Source organism: Phocoena sinus, chromosome 18 (assembly GCF_008692025.1).
Source record: "Phocoena sinus isolate mPhoSin1 chromosome 18, mPhoSin1.pri, whole genome shotgun sequence".
Lineage (NCBI taxonomy): Eukaryota > Metazoa > Chordata > Mammalia > Artiodactyla > Phocoenidae > Phocoena > Phocoena sinus.
Genome location: NC_045780.1, coordinates 1,182,094 through 1,205,328, shown reverse-complemented (window position 1 = coordinate 1,205,328; position 23,235 = coordinate 1,182,094). Strand labels below are relative to the sequence as shown.

At 39.6% G+C, this 23,235-nt stretch overlaps 1 protein-coding gene across 5 annotated transcripts in view; it reads left to right on the top strand.

Annotated features, from left to right (window-relative positions):
• Window positions 1-23,235, top strand: part of XPO4 (exportin 4) — a 109,640-nt gene that overhangs the window by 2,305 nt on the left and 84,100 nt on the right. Inside the window, exons 2-5 of one of the 5 annotated variants that reach the window (XM_032610975.1) lie at window positions 12,817-12,922; window positions 17,846-18,000; window positions 18,108-18,249; window positions 22,346-22,484. In XM_032610975.1, the coding sequence (XP_032466866.1) occupies window positions 18,155-18,249; window positions 22,346-22,484 (234 nt within the window). In that variant the 5' untranslated portion in view covers window positions 12,817-12,922; window positions 17,846-18,000; window positions 18,108-18,154. Of the gene's footprint in view, window positions 1-12,816; window positions 12,923-17,829; window positions 18,001-18,107; window positions 18,250-22,345; window positions 22,485-23,235 lie in introns of those variants that run through there. The other 4 variants (XM_032610976.1, XM_032610974.1, XM_032610978.1 and 1 more) reach the window with 4 other exon arrangements.

Here is a 23,235-nt window from a genome sequence, read left to right as displayed (position 1 = left end):
CGTGTGTGAGGCACTATGCAAGCACTTTGCATATATTACCGTATTTAATCATCAGTGACTATGGTAGTTATTACTTTCATTTCCATTTTCTGGACTAAGGGACTGAAACGTGTAGATGCTAAGTAATTTACCCAGATTTTCAAGGCAAGTAGCAGAGTGGGGACTCCAGCTCAGCTTTGTCTGTTATCAGCCTGTGGTTCTTGGCCTGTGGGGTAGTGGGACTAGAAAGCAGGTAGATTCATTAATTTGGGGATAGCTAAGATTGTCAAATCTCCTTCAGTTACTTAGCATTAGAAGATTAAAAAAAAGGAAAAGAACAGGTGATCGTAGCATTTATCGGGTCTGTGGGTCAGATGGATATCCATCTGAGGAAATTTTTTTTTTTTTTTTTTGGCCACGCCACGCGGCTTGTGAGACCCTAGTTCCCCGGCCAGGGATCAAACCCGTGCCCCCTGCAGTGGAAGCGTGGAATCCTAACCACTGGACCGCCAGGGAAGTCCTTGAGGAAATCTTGTTTGTAGAAAACTGCTGTGTATTTTAGCTGTTAATATGTTTTGGGATTCAAAGTAATTAGTGATGTCTTTCACAATTATTTTTGCTTAATTTTTCCATTTGGTAGTCCATATATTTCTTTCATGAAAATCAGCTTGGCGTTTTAGTGTGTAAAACAATCTCAGGAGATCTTTTCGTGCAGAGGTCTTAGGGAGTTCACAATGGGTATTAGAAGGAAATTGTAAGTAAATTTTTGGGTGCAGACATAACATTTTTGGTAATAGGGTTTATAGCTTTTATCAGCCTCTCTCAGGAAATAGAGACCCTGAAAAAAAAATCTAGTTTAAGTGTTTTGCCTTCCATTCTACGGATGGGGAAACTGAGGTTCAAAGAGGTAGAAGTGACTTGCCAAAGGTAGGTCACAGAACAAATTTGTGATAAGAGTGATCCAGAACCTAGATCACCAGACTCCCATTTCAGAACTCTTTTAAAATTTACTTACTCAACCATGTTACTTCTCGAAGTCAACATATTATAATACTATAAATGTTAAATTTTATTGCTTGATGGGAAATTTCAAAATGTGTTTTTGGTTATTGCAGTTGCTTCACTGTGAACACCTATATTCTTTCCTCTTTAGGTTATTGGATAAGCTGCCAATAAAGTAGTATATTAGACCTTTAGAGTAAAAAAGATGTTTATGGGATTTATAGATGTAGGTCTCAACATAAAGCCTGATTCCCCGCCCCCAACCCCCAAAGTAGTAATAGGGAGTATTTTCTGTACATGTTTGTGAATACTGCTTAGTCTTCTGATTCAAGACAGTGAGGTTACTTGCTGGAAAATAAATTTGAAGGTGAACAAACTAGAATGAGGAAGGGCTTTTGTAAATTAGTAACAGTATGCACGTGACGCCATCTATTCTGAAGACAGTGTGCAAATGGAGCGTTGTTTAAATAGGTCTTGAAATTTTCTGTTCCAAAAAGATTCCAGTTGTTGGCTTCTGCTTAAGATACCTAACCATGCGTTTTTGAGAGGATATTAAATACATACAGAGTAAGTAAAGTGGACCACACTTCTGTGCTGACATTCTCAGCAGTGAGAGTGTGTCTCTGACTGTAAGAACTTATAGCAGGTTACAGTTACAGACCTGAGAATTTGGAGTTGCTGATACATTTTATGTCATTTACAAATTATGACAGTAATACTGGAACATGTTATTTTAAAGTACATCAACAACGCACAGTGTACAGAATAACAAGTGTTCCCTCCTTCCCCCACTCTCAGTCCCCTTTCCTAAGCAATCTGTATTAAGTTTGAATATACTGTGACCTTATTTCCTGTGCCTTTACAATATACATTATGTACTGCTTTTTGTATAAATGATACACTGTAAATATTATCCTTGATTTAAAAAAATCTTATCAATGCCTTTCTGAATATTAAGAAATTCAAGCTGTGCACAAAGGTATATGGGGAAAGTAAAGGCTCGCTAAGCCCCCATCTCCTCTCTTCAGAGGTCACTGTTCCTTGGGTATCCATCTTGAAGATCTCTGAGCATATAAGAGCACACATATGTCCTTTTTTAAAATAATCAATTAATTTATTTATTTTTGGCTGCATTGGGTCCTCATTGCTGTGCGTGGGCTTTTCTCTAGTTGGGGCGAGCAGGGGCTACTCTTCCTTGCGGTGTGCGAGCTTCTCATTGCCGTGGCTTCTCTTGTTGTGGAGCATGGGCTTTAGACGCGTGGGCTTCAGTAGTTGTGGTACACGGGCTCAATAGTTGTGGCTTGCGGGCTCTAGAGCGCAGCCTCAGTAGTTGTGGTGCACGGGCTTAGTTGCTCTGTGGCGTGTGGGATCTTCCCAGACCAGGGCTCGAACAGGTGTCCCCTGCAGTGGCAGGCGGATTTTTAACCACTGCGCCACCAGGGAAGTCCCTAATGTATTTTTTTACATAAATGAGATGGTGTGATCCATATCTTCCTGCACTTTTCTTTGTTGACTTCATTGTGGATGAATTTTAAAGAAGTTTATTTCCATTTTCTCCTTTATGTGAATAGATATAAAATAAAGAATGTGTTAGGATTTTACAGACACCATAATGGAGAAACCTAGTATTCTTTTGTTATTAATATTGCATTTGTTTGAACCATAAATCCAAAGAGTGATTTATTTATTGTCTTAAATTTCCTTGGTTTTGCTCCCCTGGCTCCCTTGGATAAAGGGTTGTGCAGTGACAGTATAAAATAATGCAGAGCACATATGTTAATTGATACTTTATAGGAAAGTAATTTCATATGTATGTTAATTGATACTTTATAGGAAAGTAATTTCATATGTATGTTAATTGATACTTTATAGGAAAGTAATTTCATATGTATCTTAATTGATACTTTATAGGAAAGTAATTTCATATGTATCTTAATTGATACTTTATAGGAAAGTAATTTCATATGTATCTTAATTGATACTTTATAGGAAAGTAATTTCATATGTATGTTAATTGATACTTTATAGGAAAGTAATTTCATATGTATCTTAATTGATACTTTATAGGAAAGTAATTTCATATGTATCTTAATTGATACTTTATAGGAAAGTAATTTCATATGTATGTTAATTGATACTTTATAGGAAAGTAATTTCATATGTATGTTAATTGATACTTTATAGGAAAGTAATTTCATATGTATGTTAATTGATACTTTATAGGAAAGTAATTTCATATGTATGTTAATTGATACTTTATAGGAAAGTAATTTCATATATTTGTTTTAAAGCTGGAATGGATTTTAATAAATCTAAATGCAACTTTAATGAGAGAGATTCATGATTGGTTTTCATGGCTTTTATTTTGGAATTTGGTTAACATTTTAAAAGCATCTGCAAAAATGTAGTGCTGTAGAAAAATTCTTACCATCTTGTTTGATTTACTTATTCTGCAGCATTTCTTCAGTACACGTGTGCTGGGCACGATGCTATGTATGCTGAGGAGACAGGAGAAACAGGCCTTGTTTTCAAGGAGAACAAAAGTCTAACGGGGAAGAAAGGCAAAACTATTAGCGAGTATTAGGTGATGTTATAATAGGAGCATATGCTGCTGCTCTGTGAGAGTACAGAGGAGGGACGTCTATCTGAGGCTGAGATGGGACCTAGAGAGGGCTTCTCAAAACCTAGGTGATCCTTAAGCGGAGACATGAAGGACAAATTGGAGTTCTCCAGTTGGATAGGGGTGTCCCAGGTAGAGGGACATATTTGTGTGAAGGCCTGAGAGAACCAAGTGCAGTGTGTTTGGGGAATAGTTGAGCATTTATTTAGTGTTTCCTGAGCCCCTTCTAGGTATAAGGTATAATGCTTTGTGTGTGTGTGTGTGTGTGTGTGTGTGTGTGTGCGTGCGATCAATAGTGCACGTCATAAAATTAATTTGCTTATAGCATTTACTTTTCGTATTGAAAAGATTCATTGTATTGTGTAAGCATTTTTATTTATTTCAACCTTGTCTTTTCATCCCTGCTGTGGCGCTAGATATTAGACTGGCACTAACAGTTCTTTTTCTCAAAAAACTAGGTAACAGGAAATTTTTATTTAAAATTCAGTTTAATTAAATTTGTATTTTGCAGTTGGATTTGTGTCAAACTCAGCTAACTGGAACATAACCAGTGATCCAAAGAAGAAATGTGAAAGACGTTTGAAATCATCCATAGATAACCTAAAAGGCAGTTGATAAAATTTAACAGCATTTTATGATTAAAAATTCAATAAATTAGGAAATGATAAATATATGATAAAAATAATTATTTGAAACCACCAGTAAATGGAGATAGTCTTAAGAGTAAAATAGGGAGTTCTAATAAAACTATTATTCAACACTTTCTGAAGGGGAGGGCCTAGCTGATACAGTAAGATAAGAAAAAGGAATAAGGGACTTCCCTGGTGGTCCAGTGGCTAAGACTCCGTGCTCCCAATGCAGGGGCCCGGGGTTCGATCCCTCTTCAGGGAACTAGATCCCACATGTTGCAACTAAGAGTTCACACGCCGTAACTAAAGATCCTGCATGCTGCAACTACAAAAAAGAAAAAAAAAGATTCCGCCTACTGCAACTAAAGATCTGCATGCTGCAACGAAGACCCAGTGCAGCCAAATAAGTAAATATTGGAAAAAGTAAAAAGATCATAATTTGCAGGTGATATTCAGAAAGAAGAAATCCAAGGAAATTAACTAAAAAAATTTACTAGAACCAATAGTTGTTTGGTAAGGTGGCCAGATATAAGGCAAATAAACCAATTGTAAGATTTCCTTTATACCAACAATGGTCAGCCTAAAAATGGAAAAAAATCTCATTCTGTTAAGAACAAAAACTGGAGGAATAAACTGTAGGACACTATTTAATAAGAAATATACAACATTTTTGTGACAAAAACTAGACAGCTTATTTGAAGAATGTAAAAGAAGATCTGAATTAAATGAAGGTTGTGTCCCTCAATCCAAAGAGCTAATCTGGTTAAGGTGGCAGTCCCTTCCACATTAGTCTATATACTGAATGTAATATCAGTAAAAATCCCTCTTCCCTCCTCACCCTTTTTTGAGGTGGGAGAAAATCTTGACTGATTAATTAGAAAATATATATTATCTGGAAGAATATTGCATGACAGTAACAAAAAACGTTAAGAAAAAGAAGAAAGGAGGGTTTGGGGGAGTTTGTACCAGTTGTTGAAATGTATTCAGAAGCTACAGTAATTGCAGGGTTGTGGTGCTGGCGTGGTAAAAGAATGGGAAGTTGGAATAGAATAGTGCAGAAACAGACCTGCGATTGAGACGATATTTCAGGCTGTGGATGTATGGAGATGGACAGCGTGTGTGGACGCATAGCAGGCTGCAAGTTTGGGAGATGGTCTGGAGGTGTGCTACAGGAGCCTTGAAAGTCTGCATGCCCTCTGATCCAGCTGTTCCACTTCTGCCCCTTCATTCAGCCTCCCGAAATACTTGCACATATGGGAAAAGCACTTACTGTAGTGTTTATATACCTTGCTGTAGCAAAGAACCGAAACAGTGTGGATGTCTCCTTGGAAGAAATTGTGGTAAATAAACTGTGGTACTCTGTATAGTGGAATATTATGGAACTTTCAAGAAATGTGGGTCTAATATGTGATAGTTTTTTTTGTTTTTTAATTTTTTGGCTGTGCCGCATGGCATGCGGGGTCTTAGTTCCCTGACCAGGGATCAGACCCGTGCCCCCTGCAGTGGAAGTGTGGAATCTTAACCACTGGACCTCGAGGGAAGTCCCAAATTCAAGTTTTGCTTTTTGGAACTTTCTGGAATTTTTTCCCCAGATATTTTCCATCTGTAGTTGGTTTAATCCTCAGATGTGGAACCTGTGGATTCGGAGGGAAGATGATGATTATTTACAAGTGTAAATTGTAGTGCATTTACATCTCATGATTCTTGCAGAACAGTTTTTCTAAAAAGATTGAACTCTCCACATAAATCAGTTTCATGTGAGTTTGAATTTAATTTTAGGTGTAAATTTATGAATATTTTAATGTTCCTGTGACAGTTATTGTTACTTGCAGAGGTTATACAAGAAACCACAAGTAGCTTAATGATTTGTATGTAATTAAAAACGCCTATTTATGTATCCTGTGGTTGTATCTTCAATTGTAGGAAAAAAGTAAAATTGTCTTCCTCATTAATAAATGGTTCATACAGAGCTTTATGTTAAAACAGCATTCTTCTCCATTGAATGTGACAATCTCTGAATTTAATTTCTGTTTCTAAACCTGTAGATGTTTGCTTTGCTGTAGCAGTTTGAAAATCAGAAATTCTTTTTAAAAAATATTTGTTTATTATTTGGTTGCACTGGGTCTTAGTTGCGGCAGGTGGGCTCCTTAGTTGCATCTTGCCAGCTCCTTAGTTGCGGCATGTGGGATCTAGTTCCCTGCCTAGGGGTTGAACCCGGGCCCCCTGCATTGGGAGCACAGAGTCTTAACCACTGCGCCACTAGGGAAGTCTCCAGAGAGAAGAATCAAACTTTTTGAAAAATTCTGATAACTCCCTGAAATGCTTTATTGTGGTGTCCGTGTGTACATTTTTGTTTTGTAGTTTACTGAGAAAGTTTACTGACTTCCTGTCACAGTGCTCAGGCTGGAGAGTTAATGTCTGTGCAGGTGCCTCAGGGACGGGCTCTGGGGATGGAGAGCCAAGCTGGCCTCGCCATGGGTCCGGGTGCTGCTGCCTGCTTGGGCCCAGCTCCCACCCTAGCCACCTTGACCTGGTGCCCCAGGCTGCCTCGAGACACGTGCGCGTGTGCCTGGCCACCATCCTGTCCTCACTACTCCCATGCACGCTCCATTGTCCCATTGGGCTTCGCTTACAAAATACAGGTTCAGAGATAAAATGATTAAGAATTTCAGGATGGCGAGCGCAGAGTATTGCATTAAGCATGGGGCCCTGTGGAGAGTTGGGCCCCATGCTACTGCCCCGGTCACACATTGAGGAAGCTGGCCTTGGGCTGCGCAGACGGGGCATCAGTCCACACGTTGGATCTGCTGTCTCCTTCCTGAACCTTACATGCATGGATTCCCTCGGCTTAGAACACCCTTCTCCCTCTTTTGCCTAGTTGACATTTAATTTTTCAGATCTCAGTGTAGGTGTTTACTTTGACAGAAAAGTCTGACCACTCTGAACTAGGTTAAATTCTCTTCCCATGGCACCATTTGCTTTAGTAACATTGATGGCAGCTGCTTATTTGATTATATGATTGACTTCTCTGCTGGATTGTAAGCTCCTTGGGAACATGGATTCTGTTTGTTTTTGTTTATCAATGACTCACTGTTGCGTCTGAAGCATCTAGCACATTGCCTGGCACATAGTGGACATTTGATCGTAATTTGTGGATGGAAATATGCTGTAAGGGAAGGGTTCCAGAGACAGATTGCCCGGGTTTGAACTGAAGTTTTATTACTGCTTTCCCTTGTGAGGCTTTCGATAAGTTTTTATCTTTCCAGCTTCTTCCTTTTTTTTTTTTTTTAAATTTATTTATTTTTGGCTGTGTTGGGTCTTTGCTGCTGTGCGCGGGTTTTCTCCAGTTGCGGTGAGCGGGGGCTACTCTTCGTTGCAGCGCGCGGGCTTCTCATTGCGGTGGCTTCTCTTGTTGCGGGGCACGGGCTCTAGGAGTGCGGGCTCAGTAGTTGTGGCTTGAGGGCTCTAGAGCGCAGGCTCAGTAGTTGTGGCACACGGGCTTAGTTGCTCCGCGGCATGTGGGATCTTCCCGGAGCAGGGATGGAACCTGTGACCCCTGCATTGGCAGGCGGATTCTCAACCACTGCGCCACCAGGGAAGCCCATATTTCCAGCTTCTGAGGACCCTTCTCCCATCTTTTTCTCTGCATCAGCCGCACTAGTTCTTTCTCCATCCTTCCCTCTCCTGTCCTTGGTCCTGTCACAGAACCTTTCATACACTGTTCCCTCTGCCTAAAACGCTCTTTCTCTCTCTCACCTGATCCTTCAGGTCTCCCCACAGTCGCTTTCTCAGGAAAGCCTGCCTTAGCTTCTCAGAAAGGTGAGACTCACCTGTCCTATACTTAGATAACACCTGCCCCATCTGGAATTTTACATTTATTTGTGTGGTTAATTAATGAATGTTGGTCTCCCTAGCTAGATGCTAATATGTGTTAGTTTAGGGACCTTGTTTGCACATAATAGTTGCTTGGTAATATTTGTTGAATGAAAGAAATGAATAAAGGGGGAAGGGAGATGAGCCTAGAGAAATAGGCAGGGGCTGGGCTATCTAAGGTCTTATTTGCACAATAATTAGCTTGGACTCACCCTGTAGTGTGACATGTCAGTTCTGTGGTTTCACTCTGACAGCAGTGTGAAAATCTCATCTGAGGGAAGCAATTTGTGAGGTGGAAGACCAGTTAGGAGGCTGTTAAGTTGTTCTGCAAAGAGATGATGAGACTCTGAACAAAGCCAGGGTGGAAGGGAATATATTAATATTCTTAAAATTTGTTTTACTGCTAAGGTGACTCTTATGGTAAAAAGAGAGTGAATATATATTTGGCGGGAGCTAGGGAGTACACCAAAACAGCTTGTATAAGCTAAAATTTCTCAATTTTTATCTTAAAAAGTTAATAGAGGGACTTCCCTGGTGGTCCAGTGGTTAAGACACCACACTCCCAATGCAGGGGGCCTGGGTTCGATCCATGGTCAGGAACTAGATCCCACGTGCTGCAACTATGCACCTAAGACCTGGCACAGCCAAATAAATAAAATCTTTCAGAAAAGGTTAATAGGAATTTTATTCTAGTCCATAATATATCCATGTTTTAATACAAAATTATTTGACCCCAATCTTGCTGGTCTATCTATATTTTGTGGATTTGTGGCAGGAATTAGAGAACTAATTAGAAAACAACAGTAGTATGATAGTGACCTAATCAGATAAGATGTTAGAAAAATCACCCTATTGCTAGACTAGGCAGCACACATGGAGCAGTGTTGACATTTAGGAATTGAGCAGCGGTAGAGCATAGAGAGTCTGGAGCCAGACTGCATTCCTCTTGACTCCACCCCGTGACTAGCTGTGTGACATTTGGCAAGTCACTTAACCTCTATGCGTCTGTTTCTTCTTCTCTAAACTAGGAAAATAATTATTTCCAGGGAGTTAATGTGTAGATTAAATGATTTCGTTTACGTTAAAAGGAAAGTGTTTAGAATAGTGCCTCGTACATAATAAGTGCTCTGTAAGTGATAGCAGTTATTTTGTACATTAATCTATCACATAACATCGCATCAAATCATATGAATCTAGGTAACCTTATAGTAAGCACTCTGTAAATATTTGTTGAATTAATTAAATTTCTTCAAGAGTAGCGTCTTCTATATCTGCACTCTGCAGTGTGGTGGCCAGTAGCCACATGTGGGTGTTGAGCTCTTGAAACGTGCCTTGTGCAGAGGAGGAACTGAATTTTTTACTTTAATTAATTTACATAGTCAGTGGGGGTAGGGACTGCCATATTGGGCTGCACGAGTCTGGAGTGTGACTGTATCTCTTTGCGTTCATCTTCTGCTCTGTAAATACTGAGTCCAGGTTTCAAATACTCCTCTTGGGTCTTGTCTCTACTCCTGGTTGTTACATTCTCACCCTCAAAATGTAGTACTGATTCTAGACATCAGATGAATCTTTAATACATTTTCACTTATTATTCTGATTCTTTTCCCTGCTTTAGAATCATCAAAACAATACTTTTGAAAACATTGATGGCATTTAATATTTTATTTATTTATGTATGTATGTACGTATGTATGTCTGTGTTGGGTCTTCGTTGCTGCGCGCGGGCTTTGTCTAGTTGCAGCAAGTGGGGGCTACTCTTCGTTGCGGTGCGTGGGCTTCTCATTGCAGTGCCTTCTCTTGTTGGGGAGCACGGGCTCTAGGTGCGCGGGCTCAGTAGTTGTGGCTCGCGGGCTCTAGAGCGTAGGCTGAGCAGTTGTGGTGCACGGGCTCAGTTGCTCCGTGGCATGTGGGATCTTCCCGGACCAGGGCTCGAACCCATGTCCCCTGCATTGGTAGGCGGATTCTTAACCACTGCACCACCAGGGAGGTCCCAATGGCATATAATATTGATGAGCAGAAGATGACCATATTTTTTGCTTCCTAATTGTGAGCCATTTTTATTTTTAGATTTATAGACACCAGTTAGAATGAGCAAGACAGTTACTTTTTTATTATCTTTGTATACACACCTGCCTTTAGCATTTATCCTTCAATGAACTGTATCAAGCAAACTTTTTACACAGATATCGTAAGAGAGTAAAAAATACTGTCATATCCTTTTAGCAAAACAAGTTGGTTCCAGTTATTGTCACGGAATATTGGGTAATAAAGTGATTCTAGCGTAATGACTGACTGGATGAGAATACGGTGTTTCCTTTTTGTCCTTGGAAGTATATTGTTCATTCACTGATTCTTGAGTTTGAGAAAATTCACCTAGGGCAGGGTTTCTCAACTTTGTCACTGTTGGTGTTTTGGGCTGGGTTGTGCATTGTAGGATGTTTAGCAGCATCCCTGCCCTTTATACACTAGTTGCCAATAGCACTCCCCAGTGTGGCAACCAAAAATGTCTCCAGACGTTGCTAGATGTCCCTTGTGGGACAAAGTTGCCTCAGTTGAGAACCACTGATGTAGAATGTCAATATCTCAAGACTCAAGTTCTGAGGTTACACTTATATGATTAGTTTTATCATCGTTAATGGAGTTTGTCTGTTAAAACTTTCTGCAGTGATACGAATGTTCTGAATCTGTGTTGTCCAGTGTGGTAGCCACCAGACACGAGTGCTACTAAGCACTTGAAATGTGGCCAGTGTAGCCAAGGAACTGAATTTTTTTTTTTGTTTAATTTACTTTTAACAAAGGTGGCTGGTGGCTGCTGTTTCGGACAGTGCAGGTTTAGTGTGCTGCTGTATGTCTTTTTGCATTCAGCTTCTGACTTATCTCTTAATTGTGAAATGCCTTTCCTTATCAGTTTTTTTCTCTTTGTCATTATGGGTAGAAAATTCTCAATTCCCAACACTCTTCAATGAAACCTTAAAAAAAAAAAAGACTACAAAGATGGTGTTCCCAGATTTCATTTATACCTTGCTGAAAGATCATGTTATACTCTGAGCAATGTAGTAAAAAAGTTGAGGATAATGTAATAGTGCTGATTTATTTTTATTTTGTTATTGTATTACTTTTCTAGGTGATTTTATCATTTCTTATTTATCTTTTTAATACATTATTTATTTTATTTAATTTTGGCTGCATTGGGTCTTCGTTGCTGCTCGCGGGCTTTCTCTAGTTGCGGCAAGTGGGGGCTACTCTTTGTTGTAGTGCGCGGGCTTCTCATTGCGGTGGCTTCTCTTGTTGCAGAACACGGGCTCTAGGCACGCAGGCTTCAGTAGTTGTGACACATGGGCTTAGTTGCTCCGCGGCATGTGGGATCTTTCCGGACCAGGGATCAAACCCATGTCCCCTGCATTGGCAGGTGGATTCTTAACCACTGCACCAGCAGGGAAGCCCCCATACTCAGTATTTTTGTAGATTATATTCCATTATAGGTTATTACAAGATAATGGCCGTAATTCCCTGTGCTGTACAGTGTATCCTTGTTACCTATTTAACGTAGTTCTTTAATGGAAATATTTTCATTTTTATCTAGAGAGCTGTAGAGGGTGCTATATCATTAGGAATAGTAGTCTGAACTGGCTTTAGCTAATTATAAGAATTCCTTTAGGCAAGAGAATCAAAGTTAATTTTTCTTGGATTTACTTCTTTTTTTTCTATTTTAACTGAAAGTAGAGTAACTAATGTTGCATAATTGATATAGTTTGTAATGAATATTAATCTAATATACCTGGTTATGTTTTTCATCTTCCAGAGTCTTTGAATACAGTTGAAATGATGATTTCCCCACTTTACATTGGTTACAATAACAAAGGTTTATTTTCCTGCCAACTCCCCCACCCTCCCCTCCCCTCCCAAATTGAGAAATCTGATATTTTGATCTGTATGCTGTATAAGCAATCTCTTCTTCTCTTCAGATGGGTCTCAGTAAGGTCAAAGATAACCTTTGAATGTATATTTTAGGAATGTATATTTTAGGTAGCGCTGGTTCAGAAGAGTATTATCTTTGGAGGAAAGACTGTTAGAACAAAATGGAATTTAAAAACCTGAGCAGACTTTTAGGAGCTGTTTTTGTTGAGAGAGGAGGCTGGCTTTTCTGGCTGATTAATTTATTATTCAGAAAGGAGTTTGGTAAACTCCAAACTCGGCTGTTCCTAATTTTTCTGGTTTAATAGTGATTTTAGAAAACTTGAGGTAGAATTATCTGATAATATTTCTATCTTAAAGGATTGTTTTTAGAAGTTCAATTTTTAGTAACTTTGGATTCAGTTTCACCAGGGCTGAAGAATAGAAATTATTTGAACTTGGTCAGTTTAGATGGAGTGGTATATTTCAGAATAAAAGGCAATGAGTAGGCTGTGTTTTTTTTAAAAAATTACAAAAAGATGTTAAATAAATATATCTTTCTTAAAAGTAGGCAACTTGAAAGGATTCTGATCCACACCTTGTCAGGAATTTGTTTCTTTTCCCTGAAACTGTATTTTAAATATTTATCATGAAGTTTAATACTATAGTTACTTAAGAAAAATTAAGCAAGAATTTGTACTCCGGTAGTCCCCTGAAAGTGAAAGTATTTCTTTTGTTGTGGGTAAAAGGATTGCTATTGTTCAAGCTTCCTTATTAAACAAGTGTGCTCTGTGTTTGTGTTTGTTTTTAAATCTCAAGGCACCACCTTCCATGGTTAACACTGAGCAGCGCCAGCATGCTGAGCATATATTCTTATCATTTAGGAAATCAAAATCACCATTTGCAGTTTGCAAGCATATTTTGGGTAAGTGTTTACTTTAAAAATACCTAGTTTTTCTATCTTGAACTTTAGATATTTTAAATTCCTTTAAAAATAAGCAGGTTTGTACAGTTATAATTTTCCATTAATAATCATTCCACTGAAGTGGCTTTAAAGATATTCCATAAAGCCAGAGAGAAAACTCTGATTTTGCTTTGGATTTTTCTTCCTTAAATAAAACATTCAATAAGTTGTTTTATTATTGACCGTAATATCAAGGCTGTTAATGGTGGGAGGAAAATCTAATGTTTTTTCTGTTGTTTTCAAGTATGATATCACTTATAGGAAATGTACTATAACGTATCCCAGTGTTTTAAAATTAAGATTATTTTTGGGGGTTTCTACAGTTTCTTTTAGTTGTTTTTTCATCATTTTTTAAAAACCATGTAGTTTGTACTCAGCTCGCTTAGCGAGTATTGGTTAGTTCTGTGTAGGATCTTCATTGTATGTCCTAAAATGAAGCATTGATTTTTACTCTTGTAAAAAGTGTTTTGTGAGTACCTTATGTCTGACATATGTATGGAAGTGATCTCTTTCCTTTAAAAATTATCACAGAAGTCATAACTTATTCAGAGATGGCATTTTCTCTGCCTCTTAGGTATTTTTCAATAATAGTTAAGAGAGATTTCATTGGTTATTGTTATTTTATAATCTGATAATTGTTGGCTGTTTTTCTTAATTGGAGCCACTTTTTTTGTAACCCATATTGAAGGCTCAGAAAAGAAGGCTATTTGAGTTGTCCATGACCACAGAATTGGTTAGTTGAGCGTTAGGAACGAAACTATCTGACCTTTTATTCTTGTGCTTTTAGGAAGACTAATCCGTAGCCACCAGCACTCTGGTTTCTGGATGGAAACAGCCTGCCATTCCAGCTCTGTGGGCAGAGTGCTCTCCAGCTCAGGGCTGGGGTGAGGACTGTGGGGCTCAGTGGGCAGGGCCGGGCGCCAGGGTGCCTGCGGCCTGGAAGCAGCTTGAGGAAGTCACTTCACCTCTCAGGCCCTTTTTTCATCTGTGAAATGGGCATAATTATGTCGTTTGCCTTAAATGGACTTGACTGTCTTAAGTCGTAGTGAGGTGCAGACGTAGTAACATATGAAAGCACTTTGTGAACAGTCATGTAAATGTCATTGCCCCGTTACTTCATTTCAGATGGCCTTTGAAATATGCTCTGTCCTCTGCACGGAGCTAGCATCAGCGGTAAAGGCGGCCTTGTCTCCTTCAGGAGTTAGATCTTACATTAGAGAAGCAGTTTAATAACCACCTTTAATTCTAAATGAGGCGGGGATTTTTGTTTTTTGGGTTTTTTTGAGTAGCCTGTTTTTATACTCGGTTGAATTTGCTTCTGGCACTAAGGAAATTTGTTATCTTGTGGAGAATAACTCAGTGTTAAATTAAAAGAAGCAAAACTAAACATCATTAAGAATTTAAGGGAGCCTTGCTTCATCCTTACTGCCTTGAAACTGCTGAGCATTAATAGATGTAGAAAACCTCAGATGATCTGAGTCTGGCTCTTGTGGCTGTGCCCTCACTGCATAAACAGGGTCCCAGTGGTGTCTCATCTGACTTCCGACTGACTGTGACTCAGTTGTCCTTCTGTGCTAGCTGGAAATACCCGATCTAAGTGATAAGTATGTTATTAGAGTGTATTTGTTTATACCACTCTTTCCTTTTTAGAGTATGTATATTTTATGAAGAACTATTGCTTTGTTATGCTGTGAGCTTGTTTTAGAATACTTTTGTTTTCCTGGTAAAAATTTCTAAAGAATAGTATTGCTAGTTCCAGCCGCGCTATTGGAAGCAGTTTGGGTTTTGAGACATTAACTGTTTAAAAGGTTGGGTGCATGTGTTATAAGCATATCATTAATGTACTGCAAAGCCTTGTGTTACATTAATGTTTACATCTAAACTTCACAGAAAATCTTAACTCCTTACTCAGTTGCCACCAGCCCAGAAAGGTTAATTCCTCTAAGAAGACTTCTCATGCACGTGGCAGTCGATCGCAATCCAGAATTTTCACATTCTTATTTCGGGATTATAAGTCATTTTTATAGAGTGTCTGGGTGATAGATTCTAATGAAGGGGAGACTTTCTCTTGGATGCTTCCCTTTTCTGGCCTCTTAAAATTCTTCCTTCCCACTGCTAACTTAAGTTTTATTATGTTTCTCATTTTATCTCATTTCTTTCTCGTCTTATTCTTTTGTTTTCACTGTAGTTTTCATTTCTTTGCTCTTTTCTGTGTGTTTGTGCGCGTGCGTGCGTGTGCATGTTGCATGCTTGTGCGTTTTGTTAGAAGAGCACTTTCAGACCTCTTGGCCTCAGAAGTCTTTGGCACTTAGGAATTTACTAGTTTTGTAGGGTCAGGTGTTCCTTCAAAAAAGCTGTGAGTTCTGCTCTTGTTAAAGAAATACCCCCAGACCTTGAGGGTTCGGTCCAGCACTTCTGGAGCTAACTTAGCAGCTTCCTTTTGCCCTTTTCTCAGGGAGAAAAGGATTTCTTTGGTTTCTTATCTCGGAGGTATCCGAGACAAAACAGAACAAGCCTGAGACTTGTTACATTACCGTTGGTGTGCTTGTGTGTGTCACCGTGCAGCTTACGTTGCCCCTGCTTTGGACAGGAGCCCCAGGGCCGGAGCGGGGAGCGTAGCTGCCGGAAGCCAGAACGCAGTGCTCTTCCTCTCGGCCCTTACCTTCACTCTCGCTTTAGTCTTCCTGGCTCGAATTTCAGATGGCCAACAAGATGCGTGTGAATCTTATTTACGTAATTATTATTAAAGAGTTACTGTGGTAGGAAGTGAAAGCTTCCTGCTAAAGTGGCTTAAACTACATTGTCATCTAAACAGTGTCCTAGTCAGTGGGAAATCATCCCTAAGAGTATTAGAAATTCTAGATGAACTGTGAGTTCTGCACAAGGACCTTGCAATTTTGAGCATCTTTCCAGCAGGAAGCAAGAATAAGGCTCCTGTGTGTGTCAAGTCCTCATCCTCTGCTGGCAGGCTTCCGGAGCTCCCGCGAGCATCTTCTGCACATTTCTGTTGTGTTTAAGTGCAGTCTATGAAGGCCAATGGCAGTTTTTATGAGAAAGTGTAATTTATTAGGTTAGGAAAACTTTTAACTTTGGAATCTGGCTTTCTTTTTTTCAGATTCCTCCATTCTTAGAGACAGTTTCTTATAGGAATAGTAATTTAGAGATCTTCATTGATACCAAACAGAGAAATCTAAGGAAAAGAGGTATCTTGAAAACTTCTGAATGTGATTTACTTTCTGTAATTGTTCCCCTACTGACCCTTGCAAAAAAGGGGAGGGGGCAGAAAAAAGCTAGGCTGTAAGCACAGGGAGTTAGACAGGAGCGTGTTTCCTTGCTCACGAGACGCAGGAGTGTGTGCTGGGCCTTGTCTAGTTGGCACCTGCATTTAGGGCAAGGCGCATGTCACCAGAGGACATCACCCAGCCACGCGGGCTGCAGTTTCCTCTCACAGTCTCTTGGTGCATCAGTTTCTTCAACAGTCGAATGCAGGGATCGGATTAGATGATCTTCGGAGTTCTATTTCTAAAATTCTATGAGTCCCTACAATTTTGCTTCCTTGTTAAAATCCATGGTTAAGAATTTCAGGTCCTTAAAATGTTTACAATTTCAGTAGAAAGTACAGATAGGCAAACAACCATCATTTTCTTTCAAGAAGAGGTTTATAATAAGAGATGATTTGAATTACCTTTATGAGGCAGTACCATATTTCTCCTTAGTGAGCAAAATAGATAGAACTGGTTTCTGTTTCCAGTCCTCTTTGAATAAAACACTTTTTGTTTTTCTCCTGGAACTTTAAACGCATCTTTTTATAATAGGTTTACATTTTTGGAAGCTGTTATTATTTATTTATTCATTATATTTTAAGGTTTCTAAAGTTTTGTGAGTTCTGATTACCATCTCAATTAGAATTCATGTTAAGATGGCATGGACTAATCGAACTTAAAAAAAAATAAAGGTCCAGATTGGTTCCTCTTGCTAGTTTTAGTATGTTCAAAACTCCCGTGCTGTAGTCTAGTGTGATAGGAATTGATGTAGGCATACCTTTTCTCGCACATATTTATAGAAAATTGTGTCAAGATCACTTGTAATATTTTTAAATGATCTGTGCTTGAAATGGAGAGAAAATGATGTGCCTGCCTGTATCTTCATTCTCTTCTGAGAAGTTCTTGAAGGTGTTATTCTGTGCCTAGAGGTATTTCTCGGGCTTCCAGGCACTCCTGTCTAGTGATCTTGGCAAATACCCAGGAGTTGAATCAGACTCTGCATGGGTTTCGCATGATGGTTATTTTGTAGAGCTTCAAAAAGTTTCTTTTTCTTGACTTCATTTTGACTGTTTCTCCCTTTTGATAATGCTATTTGGAAACTGACTGTAGTGGTATTGCTGAATTAAAGAAAAAATAGAAAATTAATGTAAAATATTTCTTCAGTATGTTAATTTTCTATTTTTTTCCCCTCCTGATTCAGTTCTTAGTTTGGATACTGTAACTTGCTAGTTAAAGCTGGATCTTTCTGAGTGTAGCTTTGGGATTTTACTCAGTTTGATCAGTATTGCAATCAGAAAATGCACAAGCACTTCTCACCTTGTGTAAATGTGATCCCCCCCTTTTTTTTTTTTAACATTTTGAGAAAAAGAACATGAACATGATTGTGTTTATTTCTGAACTTGCTATTGGAGATGGGCCATCCTGCTGAAAGCTTAATTAATTACTGAACAAACATATTTTGACAGCATGGCTCCTCGCAGATAGTAATGTTCAAAGACTAGTTTATTAGATACTTTTCTGATACAAAGTTCTGTTTTGCACAGGGTGAGAATCTCTTAGGAAATTTTCTGATTGCTTTATATTTTTATTTTATTTTTTTTAAAGCTGTGTTATTTTTTAGTTCTTCATGCTTTGGAAGTAACAGTTGAAGAGAGGTGAGGAAAGTTTGTGAAAATTGTGATCGGTGATTAGCTGCCACCTGCCTGAGGTGTCTTCTGAGAGGAACTAACCTCTTTGTGGTGCTAGAGCAAAGGTCACTGGATAAAAAAGGAACAGGTAACCATCTCATTCCTTGTCTGAAAGTTCTCTTTAAAATTAAGAAATGCAGAATGTTCAGGGGAAGGTGAGCTGCTGTTTGAAGAAGGTGTCTATTTCCTCCTTAGAAACGAGTAAGGTAGACTACGTCCTCTTTCAAGCTGCCACAGCCGTCATGGAGGCCGTTGTCCGCGAGTGGATCCTCCTGGAGAGAGGGAGCGTCGAGTCACTGCGCACATTCCTCTTAACCTACGTCTTACAGAGGCCTCAGTAAGTGCGCAGGGGAGGCGCCGCCAGACACTTCCCTGAGCCATCCTTTGGGATGCTTTTTCCTTTACTTTTTAATGATTGACATTTATGGTTAAGCTCTGTGTGGGCTTGTATTTTAAAAACCCACACACGATTGTAGGTTGTTTTGGGACTTAATGAAAGAATACTTTTTAATTTAAGCTTGTGTCACTGGGTTTTGTTTCTTTGAAGAGATTGTGCTTCGATGTTAGGGTTTTTTTTGTTGTTTAGTTCCGGGATTTTGGTTATAAATAAAAGTTGATCTTTGACTCTGTCGAAAATCCTTTATACTTAACTTGATCTTCTTTTGGTTCTTGGTATGTATTATAAGACGTAAGTGGGTAGCCAGGAGGGTGAGGGGAGATCAGGCACCATTATCAAACCAAATGTTACACGTATATATATGTGTCAATACATAGAAACGTGCATTGAAAAGGTTGTAGAAGAAAAAGTACCAGATTCTTTAACGATTTTTTTTGGATAGGGGGTCAGATTTGAGGAATGGGATGAAAGTGAATTTTCTTTTTATATTATACACGTATTGTTTTAAAAATTTACAAGATTGTGTGTATTCATTGCTTGTATGATTTAAAAACAAATGAGGAAAACTATTAGCCGTACAACTTTGGGAGAAATTCATTTACTCTGTATCTTTTTTTTTTAAAGTCCCCTTAATTCCAAGTTGTCTTCTAAGACGAGGCAGCGTACATTGTATGTATGCAGTTTGTGCCGTTGATACTTTTTTCATAGATACTTAGTTTCACACTCAGTGAAGAAAATGTTACATAATCAGAAATGCTGGTAATTCGGAATGTTGATTGACGGCGATAAAGATGCATAAAACTTTCGAGCGTGCTGTCATACCTTTGTTCCTGCTGACTTCACTGACAGCCTCTGAGTTCATAATATTTAATAATAATTACTGGCATGACTTTTGCACTCAGTAAAGTGCTAGTAAGTGCTTCACATATCGAAAAATGTATGAGAGAAAAAAACCAAGTGTTACTTAGCCTATTAGCATTACAGGTTTAATGGACAGCGTGTTCCAGGGATGAGCAGGTATACATATCTCTGAGTGAGGGTGTGGCTTATTTTTTCTGATTTTAACAGAATAAGGAAAACTCGCCCCCATTTCAAACCTTTCTCTTCTGCTTCATGCTGGTTTTCTTCCTTTATTTAAATTTTAATCCGTTGTTTACTGAACCCTTTTGGGTGGATACCAACTTGCCCTGGAGCTGCTGATTTATCACAGCCCCACCTCCACCCCCCACTGAGCTCGGCGGTTTCAGCTGTGTTTATGCATGTCATCTCTTGTGTCATCCAGAATCATCTCACCGTAATAATTTTGATTCAGGAGTTATTTTAGAGTTGATTGTAGGGTTCCACATTGAAATAGTTCACTTATATATTGTCTCCCAAACTCTTTCTTTTTTTTGCTGTGCAGCTTGTGGGATCTCTGTTCCCCCACTAGGGACTGAACCTGGGCCATGGTACTGAAAGCCCAGATTCCTAACTACTAGGCCACAGGGAACTCCTCCAAACTCTTATTTTGGAAAAAAGAAAACAAAGTTTTCAGCCAAGTTGAAACAGTAGTACTGGGAACACTCACGTGCCCTCTCCCTAGTAGAGGCTCAGCCAGCATTTAGTGATACTACATCCCTGAAGACTGCAGCGTGTCTCTTCTAAGAGATCATCTCAATACTCCTGATATAATTACTATATTTATATTATTTAATATAATTCTGACCTCATATTTTGATATTTCCAATGTTCTGGAAAACGCTATTTGTATCCTTTTCCTCCTTTATAGGTTACTTTTTTGATCCAGGGTTTAGCCTCAGATTACATGTTGTATTTAGTTGTTGTGTCTCCTTTTTTTTTTTTTTTTTTTTTTTTTTTGCGGTACGCCGGCCTCTCACTGCTGTGGCCTCTCCCATGGCTCACGGGCCCAGCCGCTCCGCGGCATGTGGGATCTTCCCGGACCGGGGCACGAACCCGCGTCCCCTGCATCGGCAGGCGGACTCCCAACCACTGCGCCACCAGGGAAGCCCTGTGTCTCTTTTAATCTAGAATAATTCTGCCTTTTTTTGGTCTTTCATGACACAGACATTTTAATATTGTAGAATGTCTGATGAATGGATTAGAGTCTAGTTAAAACTTTTGGTGCTCTGCATGGGTAGAATGCTACAAGTTATATACTGTAGAATACTAAGTACGTAATGTTCTGTACTCCCATTGCATGCATGGAAGTTTTCCTTTTCTATTTTTTCCTCCTAATTGTGATTAAAATTTGCACAGAGTGAAATGCAGGGTACACTTTTTAATTTTTATTTATTTTTTGGCCACACCGCATGACATGTGGGATCTAGTTCCCTGACCAGGGATCAGACCCACACCCCCTGCATTGGAAGTGCAGAGTCTTAACCACTGGGCCACCAGGGCACACTTTTTTAAAGGCAGTATGGCATAGTGGTTGAGAAAGGGACTGTGAGTCCCCCTCTGCCACTTAACTCCATGACCGTGGGCAAATTATTTAACCTCTCTGTGCATTAATTTTCTGATTATTAAATGGAGTGAATAACAGTACTGATAGTACTTTACTAAAAAGATTGTGAGGATTAAGTGTACTAATTTTTGTGAAGTTAGTTTATATAAAGACAGGTCATAGGCACTCCATAAATGTTGGGTATTATTATTTACTTTCCTAGTAATTTATAATTTTTGCCAGTAACAATGTTTAAAGCTAGCTTTGTGTACATTTCTAGTAGCAGTCAGTGTGTTTGAAACTATCGTGTCCCCTCAGAAGTACGAATATTCCCTTTGGTCAGTTCACACTCTTGCACACAGTAGGATCTTTGCTGCTATTCGCTTAGTGAATGCTTCAAGTCTGTTTTGAAGGAATCCTTTTCGTTCTTGACAGAGCGGGACACGTTCGTTCGTGTGTATGAATGTCTGGTGAGTGCGTGTCACGCAGCAGGCGGCGTGCTTTTCTGTGGGACCACAGCAGCATGCTCGGCGCGGCGCGCTTCGGGTTGTGTGAAGTGTGAGGGAGCCCTTCTGTGTACTGACCAGCCACGTGCAGAGAGTGGCATTTACAGGCCAGGAACTGAAAGAGATTTGGTGTAGCTGTGGTCATGAGAGTGCGTGGAGGGGCTGCGATGAGAGGGGAGCAGATCCCTGGCCATGAAGGGCCTTAGAAGTGGGTGGCCATATCGTTTATGTCCAAATGGGGACACCTTTCAGAGTAAAAGAAAGCACTATTCATCATTGTTCTGGACAGCGGGTAAATTGGGAGTACCCCAGGAAGGCTTGGATGGGACCCACTGCTTATAAGCCGTGTTAGGGAATTTGGGTTTTATCCCAAGGGCATGTGGTGGTTGTATCTGTACGGCATTCTAGAGGCTGGATTATAGTTTAGGGTTATGTTTTCTGAGCCTTCTTTTTAAGAAACCGTTGTGAAAAGGCAGTTAAATCCGTGTGCCCTTGTGGCCCAATGGCGCTTTGTAGGAGGCCTCCACCTGAGATGGGTGCTTCTGCCACCACACTGAGGGACAGATATGAACATTTACAAAGGTTTGGAAGAACGTGTATGTTTCCATAATGGCTAGCTAGCATGTTGCCTTTCCATGTTGAAGGGAGTGGATCTAAGATGACACTGCTGGTTGGAGACGGAGATTAGGTCCGAATGTGGCTCTTGACTGGTAGAATGTCCATCTGGCTTAGTGAGCTGATGACACCGCCCGGAGCTGCTGACGCTCACGCAGCGCTCGCTGTGCACGGGGCGCAGCGTTAAGAATATGTAACTCTTGTGACAGCCCTGTTACTGGTATCCCCATTTCACATGTGAGAAAACTGAGGCTCTGAGTGTGAACGGTCTTGCCCAGGGTCACATAGCCAGTAATAACTGGAGTGTGGATTGGAACCCAGGTCTCTGGCTGTGGAGTCAGCGCATAACCAGGAGCACGCTGCCTCAGATGTGAGCCGTGCTGCCAGCAGCTGCAGGCACAGTGAGAAATTGGGGAGTATTTTTATATTGGATTTGTGTAAAAGTTTTCACAATGATTTTTATGTTTTACAGCCTCCAAAAGTATGTTCGGGAACAGATTCTATTAGCAGTAGCAGTAATTGTAAAACGAGGATCATTAGATAAATCAATTGACTGCAAAAGCATTTTTCATGAAGTCAGCCAGTTGATAAGTAGTGGCAACCCCACTGTGGTAAGTGTGTTAACTATTCGTAAATACTTAAAAGTTTTATTTTGTATTACGCAAATACCGTTATAGCAACAGTAATGGATATCTACGTAAAAGAAAAAAGGCACAGTCTAAGAAATCAAGCAATTTCCATTGTTCATGTTTTCCTCTAGTCCGTTTTTTACATGTGTACGTACTGTAGATGCAGTATACTTCGCTTTTTCATTTGATTGTTTTTTATGTTGCCAGTGTTCATAATCGTCATAAGTTCATAAACCTCGTGTGGTTTCCATGATCCTGTTTAATGGTGTCAAATATTACAAGCTAATGTACCATAATATTCTTAACCGTTTCCCTTCTGTTGAACATTTCCCCCTATTTTTAATAAACCTTTGACAAGTACTAGTGATAATGGAAATGTGAATAAAATATAAAATGATATCTGACATAAAAACTCTTAAATGTTGCAATACTAATTGGCCAAGGTATGCCACGACTACCAGGTGTGACTGTCAGCTTCCTGAGTTTTCTGGGAAGCCTGGTTGGTTTTTCCCCTCTCCATCTCCTGTCTGCCTGTGAGAACCGGTCAGCTGGGAGGGTGACGGGTTGTGGCCGCCCTGTCAGAGGCCAGAGGAGCTGGAGCTGGTGTTACTGATAGCTGTGGTTGTTGGCTGGAACCATTGACTTTTATCAGCTGGGTGAGATTTAACTCAGGTTGAATTGGGGTTGGCAATACCTAGCTCTTCTTTTTTTTTTTTTCATTGAATTACAGTTG